Below are 20471 nucleotides of genomic sequence, written 5' to 3' on the forward strand. Positions count from 1 at the left end.
TGTACATTGCTGCAATTCACTTTACCTCACTTGTGTTTACTCACTTGTGGGTTTACTAGCAGCCCTGGCCATGGGAACCGGTAGGGTGCTTGCTATAGAATGCAAGCGAAGTGCTAGCTGCTTGCTGAACTACGACTGAACACTCTGCAAAACGGAGATAAAATTAAGGCACCCACATCCGGTGACTCTAAATTGTTCTAGCATGCTGCCCCTTATCCGTAAATAAAAATGAAATCCATTAGTTCCAGCCACTGCTAAAGTACTCAAATATTAAAAAGTAATTATTGATTTCTTACATACGATGTACAGTTGAACCCGTACCTTGACCCAGATCCTCATTTGGTGAAAATTAAAATATCTTCATTATGTCAGTGGAGCTCTGCAAATTTGTGTCAGGTTGTCATCTGCCCTTATTAGTTTTGTTTTTGAACATTAACCTTCCTCTTATGTTCTGTTTTTAAAGTATCTATCTTAATTATTGTTTGTTATTATTTGTTATTAGTTACTGTGTCTATTCTTATGAATGCTTATAAAGAAGCAAAATGTACAACTCCTAAATTGTTAAAGAACAACTGTGGGAGATAAATATTCTCTCTTTGAAATATACAAAAATTGCAATTTTAGTTACATTGTGAGCAGCACTTCCCTTTCACTGTGGTTGGCAAGAACAAGTTTGCAAATGTGGTATGCTCTGAAGAGAGAGAATGCAGAGTGTGGGCAGTACTTTAGGAATCCATTTTTTCTTAGGAATTCTAACCGAGCATTTGTTTGTGATGGGTAGGAGTCTAGCAGAGCTGAAGGTCTGTAATTCTTCTCAGTAAACTGCAATTGAACTTAAATCTGGATCAAGAGGCTATTCCTGAAATTCCTCTAGAGCTTAGGGGTGATTTTCTTCTTCAGGCTGCTTCTGTTTAGGCATCTTCTGTAAGGGAACCAAATTATTTTGACATCTTTTTTCCATTTGGACTCAAACAATAAAAATGTCCTAACTGAACTGATAGCTGGTTGGGGATTAAAATGAGCTGGGACCACGTCACTTGTGTCATATGCTGTTGCATGTTGGAAATCTAAACTTCTGCCTTTATAACAAGCTGAACCAAAATCCTTGATCTGATCACCTCTGAATAATGAGGTTTCTGAAAATAGGATCTCAATCCAACTTCTGTAGCATTAGCATTTTTAATTAGATGGGGGCAGAAACAACCCATTTGAGAGATCCCAAATGGTCCAAGCATCCCAGACTGAGCGAACTGAGCTAATAGTTCTAAACAACTGTCATGCCCCTTACTACTCCTGCATAGAAAAGGGTCAGTGTTTGACTCTGCAGGACAGAGTCTCTGCCTTTTTCTACTGTAAGTGGCACAAAGAGAGTGGACATTGGACATATCCCTGTAGCAGGGGATTTCCCTGTGGGGAGTCACCAGTGAGCTCCTAGACCATCCTTCTGGCTGGTTGCTTTCGAGTAGAAAGTGATGGGGGTAGAAGGAGATGGAAAAGAGGCATGACCAGAATGTGCTATTCTCACCCGGCAGGACCGTTACCAGCTGGTGCAAATTAGAGCAACCCACTACTCTGCTCAAACCTGCTCCAGGGTAAGGGGCCCGGCAGAGAATCCGGGAGCTGCAATCAGCTGAGAAAAAATCCAGAAAGTAACCTCTTAATATGTCCTTTGCAATATCATCCTAATGCTGTATAGAAATCTAGTACGAAATGTTCTAGGACTAAAAACTATCCAGACATAATTTTTTCAGTCTCTTTTATAAATCAGAAAAATAGAAATGCTGTCAATCTAGGTAGTAAAAGAAGTAGAAGCTATGAAGGTAAAGTACAGATGATTGAATATTATGCAGTGAATACATTGTTTGACAAATTTTGTCATTAATTATGAAATGCATTTAACAGACAATTTAATTTTTTTTTTCATGTACTCAGCCTCCTCTTAAGCAGGTTCTGGGTTACACAGGTTTTATATATGACATCATAGCCCTGGTTACTGTCACCAAACCACAAAGATGGAGTGTGACTTCATGGCCAACCAATAGCCATACACCACTGCAACACATATGGCCCACAGGCAGAAACTGCACCAGAGAAAGGGAAGTGCTCCTATTATTAGGCCTGTAGGATCCGTATTAAGGTTGACTTGGACGGAAGTTGCACTTTATTTATTTAACAGGCTAACTGTAATGATAGCCACATAGTCTACATACAGAGACCAAGTGCAGCAACTAAATATAATGTACCTGTAGCATATAAAATAGATCCCATCATGGCCAATCTTTCCAACAACACACATCTCCACTACTTCTGTTATAGGACAGCCTTTATGAGCTAACTATCACTAATAGAAAAATTAGCAGGCTTAGGCTGCTTAATGATTGCATCAGTGGTTGCCTCAGTAATGGAGTCTATAGTGTCTGTTACAATGCATTAATTCTGCAGCAGACACCACAGCAAGGCAGGACCTCATGTATTTTCCCAGACGTGTGGGAAGAAAGACAATATGCAAGGGATGTGATTTAGTTAGGCCTCAACTCTATAAACTTAATTCACCCGGAACCACCCAGCAATAACTGGTACAATGTAGCTCATGATTCCCTCCTTAATTGTTTCCACTTCTTGGAGGGCTACTTTCAGTCTTCCACGCCTCCACAGCTAGTACCCAATCCACTGTTGGTACCCCAGAACTCTCCTCTTGTCTGAGCATTAACGGGATGAGGCAAGGGGTTGTCTCCTCACTGTTACTATACGTTAGGCGCCCCAAAGCCATTCCCCAGATTCATTAGGAGATGCCTTCCCTAAGGCCACTTCCCATTCTGGTTTATCAGAAAACTGGACCCTATGGAACAAGTACTTGCACCTGCCACAGGTAGACACCAGCAATTAGCTTGGCTACCTCCCACTTATTTCCAGACAGGTTCCCAGATAGTTAACAGTTCCCTCCCTAACATCAGCCACAAATATATCCACTCCCTGGCTCATTGTCCCTGAATGACTCAGGTACCAGATATGATATTTTTGGTGGTCTATTGCCAATCTTCCCCATTCCTGATGATTCGTATGTCTTCTGGCCTTGTCAGCCTGTGAAGGCCTGGGGGCTCCCTGCCCTCCTTTTGTTGCAGAATTCCAGAGCACCCTAGGAAAAGGTCCTGGATCTTTCCTAACTCGCTGTGCCCTCATAACTAAGTCAGTTCCCTTATACGCTGCTTAAATATTGTACTGCATTTGTAATGGAGTCTGTAGTCTCTGTTACAATGCATTGATTCTGCAACAGGCACAAGGAGGGTCTCGTGTATACTGTGACTATGGAATTTCCCCTGGAATCCACCCTTTGAAGCAGAACCATGCTCTAGAATCTTGGGTTTCACTTTTTAAAAAGTGTTTCTAGCTCTTCTGGTTGTGTAGAAGACTTTGAAAACTTGACCTGAGTGTAAATGTGGTCAATCTGAGGCTACAGACATCCTGAAATAATAGCTTTCAGAGGTAGGAACTTTCTGATCCAGTATAAAATGTTGTTATCTTTGAAAACTACAGACGGCTTTTTAAATTTCAACATTTTAGCAGAAATGTTCAGTTGCTAATGTGCTTGTCCCATAATCCCATACTGCCTCCAGGGCCCTGCCTTCTACATGTTGCCTCTAAACGGGCATGCTATACAATTTGGCTTCCTCTGTTTTTAATTTCAATGAAGTTGCTTCAGAATTTCCAGTCTGCCACACCAAGGGGCTTACAGACTCCAGGACCGTGACACAGAGTTCAGGTCTAGCTTGCTGCAGATTACACAGAATGTTGATCAGAGTCAACTTGATTCCAATTTTGGTCCCCGCACTACAGAAGGGATGTGGACAAATTGGAGAGACTCTAGCGAAGGGCAACAAAAATGATCAGGTGACTGGAACGCATGACTTATGAGGAGAGGCTGAGGGAACTGGGATAGTTTAGTTTGCAGAAGAGAAGAGTGAGGGGGGATTTGATAGCAGCCTTCAACTGCCTGAAGGGGAGTTCCAAAGAGGATGGAGCTCGGCTGTTCTCAGTGGTGGCAGATAACAGAACAAGGAGAAATGGTCTCAAGTTGCAGTGGAGGAGGTCTAGGTTGGATATTGGAAAAAATTATTTTACTAGGAGGTTGGTGAAGCACTGGAATGAGTTACCTAGGGAGGTGGTGGAATCTCCATCCTTCGAGGTTTTTAAGGCCTGCCTTGACAAAGCCCTTGCCGGGATGATTTAATTGGGGTTGGTCCTGCTTTGAGCAGAGGGTTGGAGTAGATGACCTCCTGAGGTCTCTTCCAACCCTAATCTTCTATGATTCTTCTATGATTCTTCTATGATTCTACATTCATGTCATCTCAGCTTGCCTGCAATTCTCACAATTGCTACCCGTTCCAAGCTCATCAACTGAAGATCAGAGGTGGATACAGAGTGGCTTCACTATTAGTTGGATTTGTTGCTTTTTGAATCGTAATATTATCTTCTAAAACTCTTTGATGATGCATGTTTGGCAATTTTTTTTATCCAACAGGTATCTGAATCATTAAAATCCCCCATGAGTATAGGATCATGCACGTTAGTACACTGTGAGAGCTGGTCTGTTGGTTGGTGGAGTTTTTTGTTTTTATTATTTGTATTGTATCTTTCTGGGCACCACAATTCTTGTTACTTTGTTTCCTCTTATTTTTCTCCATCCAACCTTTCCCTAAGAATTCCTTTATTACACTCATCAGTAGCTATAGCTTCCTATTGTCGTAAGCAGTTTGACATGCTGAACAGAGCCAGCCTTCCACCTCTTCCTTCCTTTCTACTTCTTCTACATCTATGCATCTATATATTCAGTTACGAGAGTCATTAAAAGTTCTGTTATGCCAAGTCTATCATTTAATATCACTGCCCGTTCTTCCTACTTGTTTCCCATGCTCCCTGCATTTATGCATAGGCATTTTAATATTTTACTTAACCTTCTTATCTTGCTTCAGAACAACTCAATTTTTCTTAATGTATATGCTAGAAGTACATGCCAGATCATAATAGCTGAGACCTTGTCTACATCTAGTTGGGAAGCAGCTATACCAGTATAAAGGAAATAAATTATATTTCCTATATATATAAAGGAAATAAACCAGGAACTCCCTGGACACTTTTCTTTGGTGGTTCATTTACCTTATCTTTTTCAATTATTTTTCTATTATAAAAATTGGTCCCCTTTTATCTGACTCTAGACAACTTGTGATGCGGCATTTTTATACCTAATTTGCTGCACCATAAATCATATGTTGATACTGTATGGAGCTGAGCTTAATCTGTATAAAGACCAGGTTCTGCCATCACGTGCTGGAAGTAAGGGTGCTGGGGGTGGGACAGCACCCTCTGGCTTGAAGTGGTTTCCATTATATACGGGGTTTATAGTTTTGGTCAATGGCTTTCAGCACCCCACTATAAAAATTGGTTCAATACCACTGTTTGCCATCCTTACTCCTGATAAGTAGTCCCAAACTTAAGATTCTTCCACCTTTGCTCACATGAAAAAGTATCATACTCTGTGACTTATCCCATTTTCTTCAACAGCACTACTTGTGGAGTAAGGTACTACCAGATACTACTAAGATGGCTCAGCATGATGAGAGAGCAAATTCTGGGCCAGAGGGTACTACCCACTGTAAGAGCGGCAGAACCAGATGCATAAGCAGCTACAGTCTTTTGTATTTCTCTCTGTACTTATATGTCCCCTATTATCTGAGCACCTCACAATCTTTAATGTATTTATCCTCATAGCACCCCTCTGAGAAAGGGTAGTACTATTATAACCATTTAGAAGATGGGGAAATGGAGGCACAGAGCAACTAAGTGACTTGCCCAAGTTCCCACAAAGTCAATGGTGAAGCAGAGAATTGAACCCAGGTCTCATGAGACCGTGGGGCGCACCCTGCCTCTGGATCTTCCTTCCTCTTTGTACGTGAGTGAGAGGAGAATTTCAAATGAACGTAAGACCAGAGAATATACAAGAAGATTTTTGGGTTTTTTTAATAGTTGACAAGCCTTTCTTTTGCAAGAATAGTTGTATGTCTGCATTAGTTTATCTAGTGAGCTACAGCTGGTAGGACACCAGAAAAGATATCTTTTGTAAAATATTCAAACACCCCCAAATATTAGTAAGACTAATTGAATAATTTACTCGTCAAATAATTTTTTGCATTATTTAACCACTCATAAAGCTCACTGAATAATATTTGTCAAACAAATTATTTGATGAATAGCCACAAAAATTAATCAATGTACTTGATTAATTGTATTCAGCCAATTTTACAATTGACCAGCCTACCAAATGGCATATGCAAGCATCAGGCATGAAGTTGAAATGATGTTAAGATTTTTCTGCCCAGCTGGATGGATTTCTTTTAAAGCTCTCCTCTACCTTTTAGGAAACAGATACTGGATCTCCCAGCCAGTGCTGGTTTGCTCTTTTCTTACTGTTGGGAGGAATCTGGGTCATGGAAGATGAATGAGACTAGCAATGCAGTTTAGAGCACAGGTTTTTAGCGATGTGAGGGATGGGACTCAGATTCAGAAAGCACAACAACTGCTGAAGGCTCCGTGAAGCTCGGAGCAAGAAGTTGTAGAAACACAAGTGACAGTTCACTGGAAAATAAAGTTCTTTTGGAGGGTTTGATGGAACTGTATCTTTATTCTGGTTCAGATACTTCCATTGACATGCTTCAAAGGATTCTTCAAAGCCCTCTGAGGGCTACAGCAGGCAGAGTAGCAGTATAATAAAAACAATACTGCACATTACAGATGTAGAGCAATGGCATACAGATTACTCCATTCTGAAACAAGATTGCTATATTTGGCCCCATTTTTTCAGCCCCAAGCTTGAAATGCACAGCCTTAGAGGAATTATACAGATCCACCTTATCATCTAAGCGGTCAGGTACAGTTTGATTCTTGCTTGATTCAGATAAAATTCAAGTTATCTTCTCTAAGGCCCTGATATTGTTCCCATTAAAGTCAATGGCAAAACTCCCATTGACTTCAGTGGGGCAGAATCAGGCCCTAATTTGAGGATTTCTCCATCAGTAGTAAAGTTAGAGTGACCAGATGTTCCCATATTAGGGACTTTGTCTTATATAGGCAACTATGCCCCCCCATCTTCAACCCCCAAAAAGAGTCCCAGTTTTTCACACTTGTCTGGTCACCCTACGTGAAGTATCATTGCAACTCTCAAATTATTACTCCAACTGAGGTACCTAGCATCTTCATCTCTATTAAGTGAGTCTCTTGTCTAAATATGTGGAGATATTTTGTGCTGATTTACACCATCCAGCCCCATTCACTTCAAAAGACCCCATGGAGTCAAATTTTGCACTGAAATCCTGTCCAATCTATTGAAGTCAATAAGGTGTAAGTTAGAAGCTGCAATTTTACAGTAGATACATTTAGGGCCAGATCCTTAGCTGGTTTAAATCAGTACACTGTAGTCCTTTGAAGTCAATGGAGCTTCGCTGAAATACTCCAGATCAGGATCTGGTCCATAGCAATAATCTCTATTGATTGAAAGCAGTTTTAAACCTCCACCTATAGTACACAGCACACACACACACACATATGTTTACTTACACAGTTAAATAAAAAGCACGTTGTGATGCACTGTGATTTTAGAAAAGACTCAGATTAAATTGTACTGTACTGCTGTAACTTTACCCATTATTTATTGGAAGATTTACAGCATCTATCTTTGTATCATTGCCTACTAATTTGCTCGTTAAATGTACTTAACAGTTTGTATAGCTGTCTGGAGGAAGTGCTGCAATGTGGAAAGTTTAATATTTCGGACAAATACTAGGTTTATTTACACTCTCTCTATTATGGCTTCATTTAAAAAGCACACAAAAAATATACAGGCAACAACAAAAAAAATCCAGTACCCAGAAATTTTAGTATGAGCACTTTTAAGGGTAACTGCAAGGAAGTTTATATCTTCATACAAAACAAAACTAAAAACATTCCCAAACAAATAGAAGAGGAAAGTGATTTATCCCTTAGGCTGTATCGTACTGGTAGGGAAAGGATGAACTTGTGGTTAAGGTATTGGACTGGGACTCGGTAGATCTACATTCTGTGTCTACCACAGACTTCTTGTGTAGCCTTGGGCAAGTCATTCTCAAGCTTGTCTCTCTCTGCCTCAATTTCCCAGCTATAAAATTGGGACAATACTTCCTTTCTCCAACCCTTTGTCCATCTTGTCTATTGAGACTGTAAGCTTTTTATGTTTGTACAGCACCTAGCACAAAGGGTCTTTCATCTCAGTTGGGGTCTCTAAGCACTACTGTAATAAAAACTAAGTAAACTTTGAAAAGAACACCATCTTCTTAAAAGTCACACTTGCATTTGTAACTTTTTACCTACTCTTGTTACAAATAGCACCTAATATTACAGTGAATGTTAGAGATTAGAGAAAACATTATTTTCTCTCCCTTTTTTCCTGCATGTTCTCTTTGTGCATTTTACTACACATGGGGCCTGATTTTAAGAAGAGATGAGTCTTCCCAACTTCAGCTGAAGTCAATGAGGGTTGTGGGTGTGAGCACATCTGAAAATCAGATCCTTTATCTTGTCTGTATCTCTCTCTCTACCTGACCTATTAGGACCAGTTTGTGAGTTTCCCCTTTTGTTTGTTTGGGTCTTTCACATAGCAACAGGGGAGAATTTTTTAAAAAATAGGGTAATGTGAGTGTATTGATTCAATAATTGGAAGAGTAACTCAGGAGAAGTGTAATTCCTGAAATTGCTTTTAATTCATTTTTAAAATTGACTGGATTTCAAGGTGATCACATCCTTTTAAGGGCCAGTTCCTGAAGTCCTTACATTAACTTCAAGGATATATCCTAAAGGTAAAGGATGCTCTTTGAGTTCAGTAGGCTTTGGATCAGGTCCCAAGTGGCTAAAGTATTGTAACTGCTTTCACTATTAAATTGTTCATGGCTCAGCAGTAGACTTGTTTGAAAAAAACAATTTTGTGAAACATTTCAAAGGTGTTTCTGTTTTGCAGGAAAATAGACCCATTTTCTGTCTTTGGGAAAATTTCCTGCAATATTCGGTACACAAAAAAAGTTGATGACTGAAAACATTTTTGATAAAAAATTAAAAATATCACAGAAAAGTTTGGGGAAAGTGTTACATGTTTATGTTTATAATTTTTCCAAAAAGATAAAAATAAAATAATTGGAAAATGGCCTTTTTTAAAAAAAGAAAAAGAAACATTTTGTGCAAAAAATGTACACCAGTTGTACCCAGCATTACTGGAATGTGGTTTCCAGGCAGAAATAGTTTCCCCCAATATTTTCCAGGTTACAGGCAGCACTAGAATTGTAATGGAACTCAGTGGAATATAGTTAGAAAAGAAATCTGAGACCCAAACACCCCACAATTCCTATGGGATGTTCTGACATGATGAGCACCACTTCTGACTCTAATTCTGATCCATTACAAGGCAGTGTTCGTTGCAGCCTCCCATCCCTTCCAACCTTCTTCAGGGCTGTGCTCTCTCCTTCACCTGTTCAATCCCCACCCCAATGGTGCTGGGAGAAGCAGCAGTGAAAATACTGTGCGGGAGGGTGGCCTAGTAATTATTTCCCCCCATTTTCTCCATTGGTCACAAGCAATAGGCATTTAGCAGTTTCAATCCAGTGTCTCTGGTGGTTCTGTCCACAAAACCATCATCTTGGTACAAATGCTAGTCTGCTCATAGTTGATTCTGGAAAGGAAGATCAAAAATATAGCAGTGCCAGAAGATTCATTGCTAAAGCTGGGTGGTGAGACTTGCAAAACAAATGTTTAACATTGTATCTACTTAAGTATAGCTCTCAGCTTCTCACTTTCATGAATACTGGAAATATTCAAAAGGAAAAAGCAAACAAAGATGTAGTCTTTCTTTTGACTCAACACAGAATTGCCAAGTAAACATCACAGTGTCAATAAATACCACTGTAATTGTTTCATACGGCAGCCTATACATATATGGTCTTGCAAGCTAAGTATTTTCATTCTTTTTTATTACATTCCTCACATACAGAGGATCTTTGACTGTGGACAAAACCCAGCATTTTGCAGTTGTAATAAATATGAAGCCAGAATTAGATCTGCTCTCCTCTTGCAGGCATATTTCATGTGTTCACAAATACTCCCTGAAAGGCACACTTCATTGTATTTCCAAAGATTACCAGTATCTTCATGTTGGAAACCCTGCTTTCTATCATATAAGTGGGCCTGTACAACTAAAAATAATTAGAAATGCAAATTTGGTGAAAAGAAGTTAATCAGGAAACTACATGACTGCTCTAGAGAAGATGTGGTTTAGCACCAAGATAGGGCTGATTACTTGAGCATGCGGGTGCTATAGTAACCCAGTTTCACCATTTGGATGAGCTTAAGCTCTAAACCACAGTACACTGCACCCTCTTCCTTTTTAGTAGGGTTCTGAAGAAGAAAAAGAGAAGTAAACAGAATGAGAGAAACCACAGAGCAGCAAAGGCGTTGTTAGCTGTAGTTATACAAGCAGTCTATTATACTTGCTCTAAGCCTGTGAAGATGATGGCTGACATTAAGTTTAATGTGTAATACAATGGACAGACTTGTTTTTCCTGTATATCTGATAATAGGTGGGATTCTTAAGTAATTATGATTCTAGCAAAGCTTTGTTTTTAGTTTAGAATAATTATGTGTGTGGCAAAACTTAAATTTGGATTGCTGCATTTATTTTTTGTATTTTTTTAAGGGTTTGGGGGAAGATTCACAGGAGAGCTGATTGGGAATTTTCCAGTCGAATGGTTTTCTGTCAGAAAATGTAGTTTCTTCAGGATTGAAGTTTTCTCTTGAAAAATGTTGATTCTTGCCAGAAAATGTTGATTTTCCTTCTGGAAAATCTAAGTGAAATATTTCATTTTTGGTTGGCTCAAACAAATCAACCAAATCAGAACATTCATATTTTGAACTGACTGGAAAGGTTTCAATTTGGATCTGTTCAACAGAACTTTAGTTTAACATTTCCTTTGTGTGATATTGCCAGATGAGACATGTAATTTGCGTCCTCATTATCTCCCACGGGCCAGGCTCCCTGGAGGACTACATCTCCCATAGTGCAGTGTGGGTCCAAGCTGTGCAGTGCCTCATGTGAGTCATATGACATTGGGTGCATTAGGGGAGATGTAGTCCAGCTAAGTTGTGCTCAGACTGGAAGATCATACCTTTGGTTCGCAGAGGTGAATGCCAGCATCAGGCTCCTGATATACAGCTCCCATAAGGTAATGCACCACTATGGGTAAATGCAGTTTAATATTGAACTGATTTGAAACAAAGTGGTTTTGGACAGTTAATAAACCAACATGAAACATGTCAATTTTGGAATGTCAAAATATTTTGCTTCAATCGAAAATGTCAAAATTAAACATTTTTCAGAATTTCCTTTCCAGGATTTTAAAAATTTCTGCTTTTTGTCCCAATTTGGGATGAAAACAAATACTGAAATGTCAGAATGTATGTCAGCTCTAATTCTCAGCTGGTGTAAACTGGCGTTGTTCCATTGACTTGAATGGATCTATACTGATTTCCATCAGCAATTGGCAACAGGTCTGGGCACAGAATGGCTTGGAACAAAATGGAAAATATTTCTCAAAACAGTTCATGTTAAAGAATAAAATCTGAACCCGCAAACGCTTTTTCACGCAAGTAATTTTACATACGTAATTAGTTTTATTGAGTTTGATGGGGTTTTTCACCATATAAAGTTACTCACATTTAAGTGTTTACAGGATCAAGGCCAGTGTTTATACAGGCTTATTTGTAAAGTAGCACCAATCTCTTAACTTCCTTCACAAAGAAACCGTAAAGTCTCAGGGCCTCATTCTCACTTACACTAAGGCTCTTTACACCAGGCTGGCATTGTAAAGGGGCCTTAAAGTGGGTGTAAATTACATCTCATTCCACTTGACTTTTAAAAATAATTCAAAAGACGCTTGCTAGAAGCAGTTTCTAAGCCTTCTTGCCTTACTCACCCTCTCCCTCCCACCAGTTGTTCCTCTCTGAGTAGCAATTCGCTGTTGGTGTGCAGCTGAGCTGACTAATGTCCAGATCTATTCTGTTTTCTAGAAGACCCACACAAAGAGCTTCACTCACTCTTTCAAGTAGGTCACATCCTGCTGCTTCCTCTGTGGATGTGGAAGGCTCTGACCCTGAAGAACTAATGCAGCCTATCTTCTGCACCCCCAACTCACTCCACAGCTCTTCTCAGTGGGGGCTCCTGGGTTACAATGTATTGGAGATTTGAGGGGTGCTTGGGAAGGGCAGAGGTGGGGATTTTCAACTATGCAGAATCACTGACCATTTTCCCCTGTAGAGGGGGAAGTCACACCATCGGCCAGTGCTACTGCAGCCTTTAGACTGAGGGGTCCAAAGCCTGTAGGGAAGGATAACTTCCCCTTCCCTCTCCCCACACCCAAGAATCAGGGGCATAGCCCAATTACTTTGGCTTCACGACTCAAGGAACTGAATTAAAGCAATTAAAAGCCAAATATGCCATTGGTGTTAGGGGGCCCAACTTCATTGGCTCCTTGTGCTTGTGTGCAGCAGGGAATGCAAAGTTGTTGCAATTCAGCGTCAGTATGTACCGAGGGGATAATCCTGGGTGCCAGTAACCTCGAGCACTAGGCACAGTCCTTTGCATAGAGCCATAGTAAATCTCAATCCACTTGTGTGCCTGTAAAGTAAGAAAGGGGATAGAGAATGCATATGTTTTATGAGACATGGACTTAAGTGCTCAGAGTAATCTGATCGCTAAGCGGCACTGGTTTCAGTTTTTGATGCAGAATTGCATCTCTGTCCTGCTTGTTAGATTTCTCTTGCACATACACATAATACACCACACTTGTGTTGGGCAAGATTAATCCCTAAACATGTTACTCTGAATCTTTTCAAGCTTTTTTGTCTGAAGTGTCCTCAAATGATGTGTTACAGCTATCAAATTAGTCTGACGCAAAGAATTTTTACCTTGGGTTTTCTGAATGGGCAGCAGGGGCAGGATTATAAGTGGGTTCTTTGAGTGACCATTGCACAGTATAGCAGGGCCATAGTTGTGGTTGCAAGAAAAAAGCTGCTGTTACTGTTTCTGAATGCAGCCTAGTGTATCCTAAAGTTCCAGGGATTTCAAACCCTTGACTTTTTTTAGCCTAGTTTCTTCATAGCAGTGCTTGAATTTGCTCATCTTGTTTAACATTTAAATGGTCTCTTTAAAATATAGTAGTCCTGCTTTTCCCTCTCTGGGCCTGGGTGTCTAACAACTTCCAAAGGAAAGGATTGTCAGCTCAGGTGTTCTGGGTTTATAACTTTGGGAGTCTGCCTTCCCCGTCTAAAGCCTTTTCCAAGGAGCAGCTGTGTCCACCAACTAGTGGCCAGACGTTGGGGTGAACTAACGCAATGAGCAAAGTCTTCCATCCATTGGCTGGACTTGCTGTGAATGTGCTTTCTGCAAATTACCTGAATAAGGATATAATCTGGACCTTCATGGTTAATAGGCTGCCAGTCTATCAGGTGAGCCAAGGCAGGAAGGTCTATACATGTCTTAGTTAGAGGAAACTCTTCGCATACCTTACATTTTGCTCCCCTTCCAGGAGCTATATGTATGAGTCAATAACTTCCACATCGTCTCAAACATTATTTAAGGTTTGATTAAGTCTGAGATTTCAAAGTAAAGGTTTGGGATGCTTCCTATTTCATCCAGACTGGGTTGCCTATCCCTTAATGTCTCAGTGATTGTCAGACTTTCTTACAACATACTGTACCTTTTGTATTCAGAACAACTTACATGTAGAGCTTTGGAGATATCCTTGAGTTTCATTCCATCTATGAATTTTAGAAACATGCGTGCTGATTGATATGACCGGGGCAGAAAGTTGTGACTTCGAGTCATTTTGCTAATACACTCTCTGAAATATTTTGAATTGTAGTGGGCCACATTGGGAAAAGTAAATTCATGGTAACAATACATGTATTGGTATTGGAGTAATGTATTTTTTTTTTGAAGATCAAGTGCCCTGTGATCTCCATTTTCATCTTTTTAAAAGGAGCTATTCTATTTGTCTGGTATCTCACAACAGGATTATAATAGGAGATCCATCTGCACAACGTTTGAGAGCTTTTTAGTGTTATGATGCCACCTACTGAGTTAATACTAACTGCATCTTATTCTGCTACTATAATAAATTAAATTAAAAAAAATGAGGCATACAGAATGTTTGTCATAAAATTGCCACAAAAATCTGTTCAGAGAACAATACAAGAAAATGAAAGATAGCAGTTACCATCATCTGTAGTAAAGCTGTTTAATAATAATACTTAGCAGTAGTCATCATCAAAGAGATTTACAAACAATTAATGAATCCTTCAAACATCCCTGCATGGTAGTTAAGTTAGTACCATTTATTCCACATTTTTCAGAGGCATAGAAATGTTAAGGGATCTGCCCAAGTCACAAAAGGAGCCAGTGTCACAGCGAGGATTAGAACTCAGTGATTTTTGCTTCCATCTTGTGCTCAGACCAACAGATCATACCTCTCTTGAAGCACTACACCTTAGAGTGTCTGACCATATCTTCATCATATTTACACTAGCGATGGGTGAATAGAGAGAAGCATTGTGAGCACTTCAGTACCTTCTAAATAAAATTTCACTTTGACCTGGTCTGCAATTCCTTATTTAGTTTCTGCAAACATGCATTCAAATGAAGTTTTACCTTTACTATGAAAGTTCAAAGAATGTGAATTTTGGGCTCAAGCCAAGACCAAATTAATGCATTGAAACAAAATTGGATTTGGGAGTAGTTTATGAAGTGTAAGTAATCTGGTTGAAAGCAAAAAAATACTATGAAACTTAGGTGACCAAACGACAGAGCTCAAATATTTAATTTAAAACATTTAAAGGCATATTCTAAGTGAAGTGTTCATGGCCAATCTGCAGGCCCAAATTTGCTGTCTTATCTCATAAGATTTCCAATTTTGTTTATGTATTTGCATGTGTACAAATGTTAATAAGGTAGGTGCCTATCCATACTCAGTAGGTATGCATGCTCAAGAGATTTGGATAGTTCAGATGAGCATCATACTTTTGGATACGTGTCTGTACCCAATCTCTGAGCTTGGTGAGGTTCAACCGTTATTGCCTTGATAGCAGTGAGAAGTGTAGGTGGTTTTGGAGTATCTATGGTGGTGCTGTATGGTAGATAACAGGAATGAACCCCCACTAGAAAACCCTACTCATACACGTTAGTACTAGGATGGCTGTTTCAGCATTATCTTTGTACCAGTTTTATTTTAGTTCTAGCTAATACATCTGCTCTAATACACTGAGTTATTGGCTTTTCACAAATGTTAGTAAAAAGAGACCTTGGGAGAAATCCTGGCCCCAGTGAAGTTGATGGGAGTTTTTATCATTGACTTGGCTGGAGTCAGGATTTCAACTCTGGTTTCTTTCTATCTCATTTCTTTAATGTAAGTGAGCCTTTTCAAAGTTCCATCAGGCTTTTGGTTACTCAGCAACTGAGCAATTTCCTGGGGTGCCTTATTTAAACTTGGTGGCCACATTTTGGGTTTTTTTTTTTTAAACTGCCCAGATGGACTGTGGAACTTGTAGCTTCTTCTGAGCAGCTGAACTATTATGATGTTGTTTGTCAGGTCGATGAGGAGAAATCCTTTCGAGTCCCTGAAGGTCTGCCGATGGTGAGCTTCAGTGCTGGAGACTAGAGACCACTTTTGACCCTGGCATGTCAGCAGGTCGAAAGCATGTTATCCTTATGTTATCTCTTATGTTATCCTTGTCTTCTGTTTAAGTTGTGATGGTTGAGCCTCAAACTTTGTTTTAAAGGGTTGAAGGAGTCTGTATTCAAAGAGGTACAAACACCATAGTTATGAAGCATCACCTGGAGAAGGTAAAGTAAAGAAGAGATAATAAGCAGTGCGGTGCTAGTGGAGAAACACAGAATGCAGCCAGCAAATTAACAGAGTGGTGTTGTAATGAAGAAGTACTAGCTGAGAAAGGGAAAGAGCTGCCAGCAGAGAAATATTGAATATGTGGAGTCTTGCTGTTTGCCAAAAGTATGGCATCCTATAATAGAACCGGAGATGCTACAAGGCATCAGGGCTCTTTTAGGATGTGTCTCAGGACTTCTGTTGAGAGTGGGAGCTTCTTGAGTATCTCTTGGGACAGAACAATAATGAGTGAGAGGTGCAGTAATGAATACAATTCAGTGAGCCTGTGTGTGTAAGGGGAGATAATAAAGCCTTCAGATGTGAAGGACTGAGTGACATTTTGGTTATTACTGTTCTTCTCCAAAGTGTGCTCATGCTGCTGTTACCTGACTTGCTCAGACAGCCAGGGTCATTTATTTCTGTCTCCCTCCCTCATAATACTAATTTTACTGAATTCAAGGCTCTTAGGACATTTAAAGGCCTAAGGGCACCTATAGTCATCTGTATAAGGCACTGTATCCACTGATGAAACCTGTCCTACAATACTGGTTCCAGTTTTGGTGTCTGCGTTTTAAAAAGGATGTTGAAAAATTTGGAAAGGTGTATAAAAGAGACACATGAAAGGTTTGAGGACTGGAAAAAAATGCCTTCCAGTGAGAGACTTAAAGAACTTAATCAGTTTCTCTTGTCAAAAAGAAGATTGGGAGGAGACTTGAGTACAGTGTAGAGATATCTTCACAGGGAGAAATTACTGGGTACTAAATGGCTCTTTAATCTAGCAGAGAAAGACTAAGACCCAATGGCTGGAAGCTGAAGCCAGACAAATTCAAATTAGAAAGCAAGCACAATTTCTTAACAGTGATGGTGACTAGTCATTGGAACAAACTACCAAGGGAAGTGGTGGAGTCTCCATCTCTTGAGATCTTCAGAGCAAGACTGAATACCTTCTTGGAAGATATATATGTGAATTTAGGCATGTAAATTTAGGCATGTAAATATGGAACTTGACTTTCAGAGCTGCTGAGGGACCACAGCTCCAGTGAAATCGGAAAACATTATGGGTGCTCAAGAGGTCATTTAGTCCAGCCCCCTGCACTGAGGCAGGTTCCCCCTCAGTCTTCTTTCCTCAAGATAAAACATGGCCAGGTTTTTAACCTTTCCTTATAGATCAGGTTTTCTAAACTTTTAACATTTTTTGTAGCTCTCTTCTGGTCTCTCTCCAGTTTTCCACACCTTTTCTAGAGTGTGGCGCCCCAAACTGGACATAGTGCTCCAATTGAGGACTCACCACTGCCAAGTAGAGTGGGACAATTACCTCCTGTGTCTTACATGTTACACTCCTGTTAATACTCCCTAGAATATTAGTTATTTTTCCTACATCACATTGTTGATTCATGGACAATTTGTTATCCACTATAGTCCCTAGAGCCTTCTCAGCAGTACTACTGCCTAGCCATTGTCTAGCTGTGTATTTGATTTTTCCTAAGTGTAGTACTTTATACTTGTCTTTATTAAATCTCATCTTGTTGAATTCAGACCAATTCTCTAATTTTTCAAGGTCATTTCAAATTCTAATTCTGTCCTTCAAAGTACTTGCAACTCCCTCCAGCTTAGTGTCATCCACACATTTTATAAGCATACTCTCCATTCCGTTATCCAAGTCATTAATGAAAATGTTGAATAGTACTGAACACAGGAGAGACCCCTAGGGAACCCCATTAGATATGTCCCCCAGTTTGACAGTGAACCATTGATATTTACTCTTTGAGTACAGTCTTTCAACGAGTTGTGCGCCCATTTTAGAGTAATTTCACCTAGATCTCATTTCCCTAGTTTGCTTATGAGAATGTCATGGGACAGTGTCAAAAGCCTTACTAAAATCAAGATATATCCCCTCTACAGCTTCTACCCATGCACTAGTCCAGTAACCCTGTAAAAGCAGGAAATTAGGTTGGTTAGGCATAATTTGTTCTTGACAAACCCATGTTGTCTATTACCTATAATGCTATTATCTCTAGGTGCTCACAAATTGATTGTTCCAGTATCTTTCCAGATATCAAAATTAGGCTGACTAGTCTATAATTCCCCAGGTCGTCTCTCCACACCCACTTTTTAAACATAGGTACTATGTTTGCCCTTCTCCAGTCTTCTGGGATGTCACCCATCCTCATGAATTCTCAAAGATAATCACTACCAATTTCAAGATTGCTTCAGCTGGTTCCTGAGGTACCCGAGGGAGAATTTCATCAGACCCTTGCTGAGTTGAATACATTTAACTTATCTAAATATTCTTTATCCTGTTCTTTCCCTATTTTGGCTTGCTTGCCATTTCCCTTGTTGTAAATATTAATTGTGTTAAGTATTTGGTCACAATTTGCCTTTTGTAGTGAAGACTGAAGCAAAATAGGCATTAAACACCTCTGCATTCTTGTTGCGTATATATAATATGAGAGAGCATCGTGAAGTTATCCCACTGTAATCAATGCTGTAATAAGAAATATGGTCCTAGCTGGAAAACTAATGGCAGCTGACATTTTTTTTTCTATTTAAATTGTACTTTTCTACTATGTACACTATTCAATTAATAATATTTTCCCCATCATGCAACAGGAAAAGGAAGAACAGAAACTGTAAATTCTCCAATGCCCACAAGCACATCACCTCTACCTGCACGCTCCACTTCACGCTTACCTGCAGGCAACAATGAAGGTAAAAGTGAAACACGGAGCACAGTTTTGTTTTCAGATTGTTTTCTCTGAACTAATGTCCAGCTCCACCACACAGATGTTACAACAATCCTTTACAGTTGTTCGCTTACCTCAAATGAATAGTACATTAAATAATTAAATTAGGAAAATATTTCAAAATATTTGTATTTGTATATCCTTGGTATATTTAGAATCTGATTCTCATTTACATTAAGACCTCTTGATGCTGCCTGAGCAAAATACAAAGAGGCTTTAGGTAAATGAGAATCAGACTCTTAAAGCTTAAAACATAAGAACATAAGAATGGCCATAGTGGGTCAGACCAAAGGTCCATCTAGCCCAATATCCTGTCTTCCGACCGTGGCCAATGCCAGGTGCTCCAGAAGGAATGAACAGAACAGGTAATCATCAAGTGATCCATCCTCAGTCACCCATTCCCAGCTTCTGGCAAACAGAGGCTAGGGACACTTCAGAGGATGGTTTTTCATCCCTGCCCATCCTGGCTAATAGCCAGTTTAATGTAATTTCTTTCTTAGAAACACAGGGCCACATTCTCAAATGCAGGCACCGATTACTAATTGTATCCATAGAATTTGTGCGTGCATGACAGGTAAGTGCATACATAAGTATCCACTTTGCATGCATAAGAGCATGAGCATGTGCAGGTGCATGTGCAATTTAGGCAGCCATATTGTAAAATCTGACCCATAGTCCTGATGCTTCTAAAGCTACATTTCCTAACAGTGAACTGGGAATATTTAATTGTTGGCTGTTTACCAAAAATACCAATATGGGGGTGTGATATGGTGAAGGGAACCCACAGAGGTGCTCGAAGGGATTGGGCTCAGCATCATATATTTGAACTATATCTGAGGCCCACAGCTGAGGGAAGCCTTCTTTGTATATATTGTGACAAAGTTCCTCCTCTACCTTGGTGGGTCTTGCGCTTATTGGCAGATTTGCTCACCTTGGAGCTTCACGGCAGCCCTCAGTTTGGCCATTTTTCTGAACCCACAGTCCAGGTTAACTCCTCCTGTGTCTGACCAGGAGTTGGGAGGTTTGGGGGGGACCCAGGCCTGCCCTCTATTCCGGGTTCCAGCCCAGGGGCCTGTGGAATGCAGCTGTCTAGAGTGCCTCCTGGAACAGCTGTGCGACAGCTACAACTCCCTGGGCTACTTCCCCATGGCCTCCTCCCAACACCTTCTTTATCCTCACCATAGGACCTTCCTTCTGGTGTCTGATAATGCTTGTACTCCTCAGTCCTCCAACAGTCCACGTTCTCACTCTCAGCCTCTTGCTCCCAGCTCCTCACATGCGCACCACAAACTGAAGTGAGCTCCTTTTTAAACCCAGGTGCCCTGATTAGCCTGCCTTAATTGATTCCAGCAGCTTCTTGATTGGCTGCAGGTGTTCTAATCAGCCTGTCTGTCTTAATTATCTCCAGAAGGTTCCTGATCTGGGACCTTCCCTGTTGGGAAATGGGACGTCCCTCGCTTGCTCCCCAGCTATCTGCTTTCTATTCTTTCCTAAAGCCCCCTGGCCTGAATTTTTCTTACTTTTTGAGCCTGCCTTAGTTCTCCCCCCCGACCGGGCCAGACGCTTTTTTGTTTCGTTTTGTCCGTTGAGTGCTGGTCAGCTGCCAATTTGCCGCCAGCACCCCCCCACTACACCTGCTCCCGGGCGCAGCTATTTGCCTCAGCTGAAACCCCCAGAGGAGGGGGGGAAGATTGCCGATTTTGCTATCCGGAGGGGGGAGTGG

General features: G+C 40.3%; 1 protein-coding gene across 6 annotated transcripts in view; it reads left to right on the forward strand.

The window, feature by feature from the left end:
- Positions 1-20471, forward strand: part of PTPRC (protein tyrosine phosphatase receptor type C) — a 156841-nt gene that overhangs the window by 22222 nt on the left and 114148 nt on the right. For 3 of the 6 annotated variants that reach the window (XM_075131557.1, XM_075131559.1, XM_075131561.1), the window contains exon 3: positions 18615-18713. The exons of the other annotated variants lie outside the window; for them this stretch is intronic. In XM_075131557.1, coding sequence (XP_074987658.1) covers positions 18615-18713 — 99 coding nt within the window. The remainder of the gene's footprint in view (positions 1-18614; positions 18714-20471) is intronic. 6 annotated transcript variants of the gene reach the window in all.

The sequence above is a fragment of the Caretta caretta genome, chromosome 8 (assembly GCF_965140235.1).
Source record: "Caretta caretta isolate rCarCar2 chromosome 8, rCarCar1.hap1, whole genome shotgun sequence".
NCBI classification, from domain to species: domain Eukaryota; kingdom Metazoa; phylum Chordata; order Testudines; family Cheloniidae; genus Caretta; species Caretta caretta.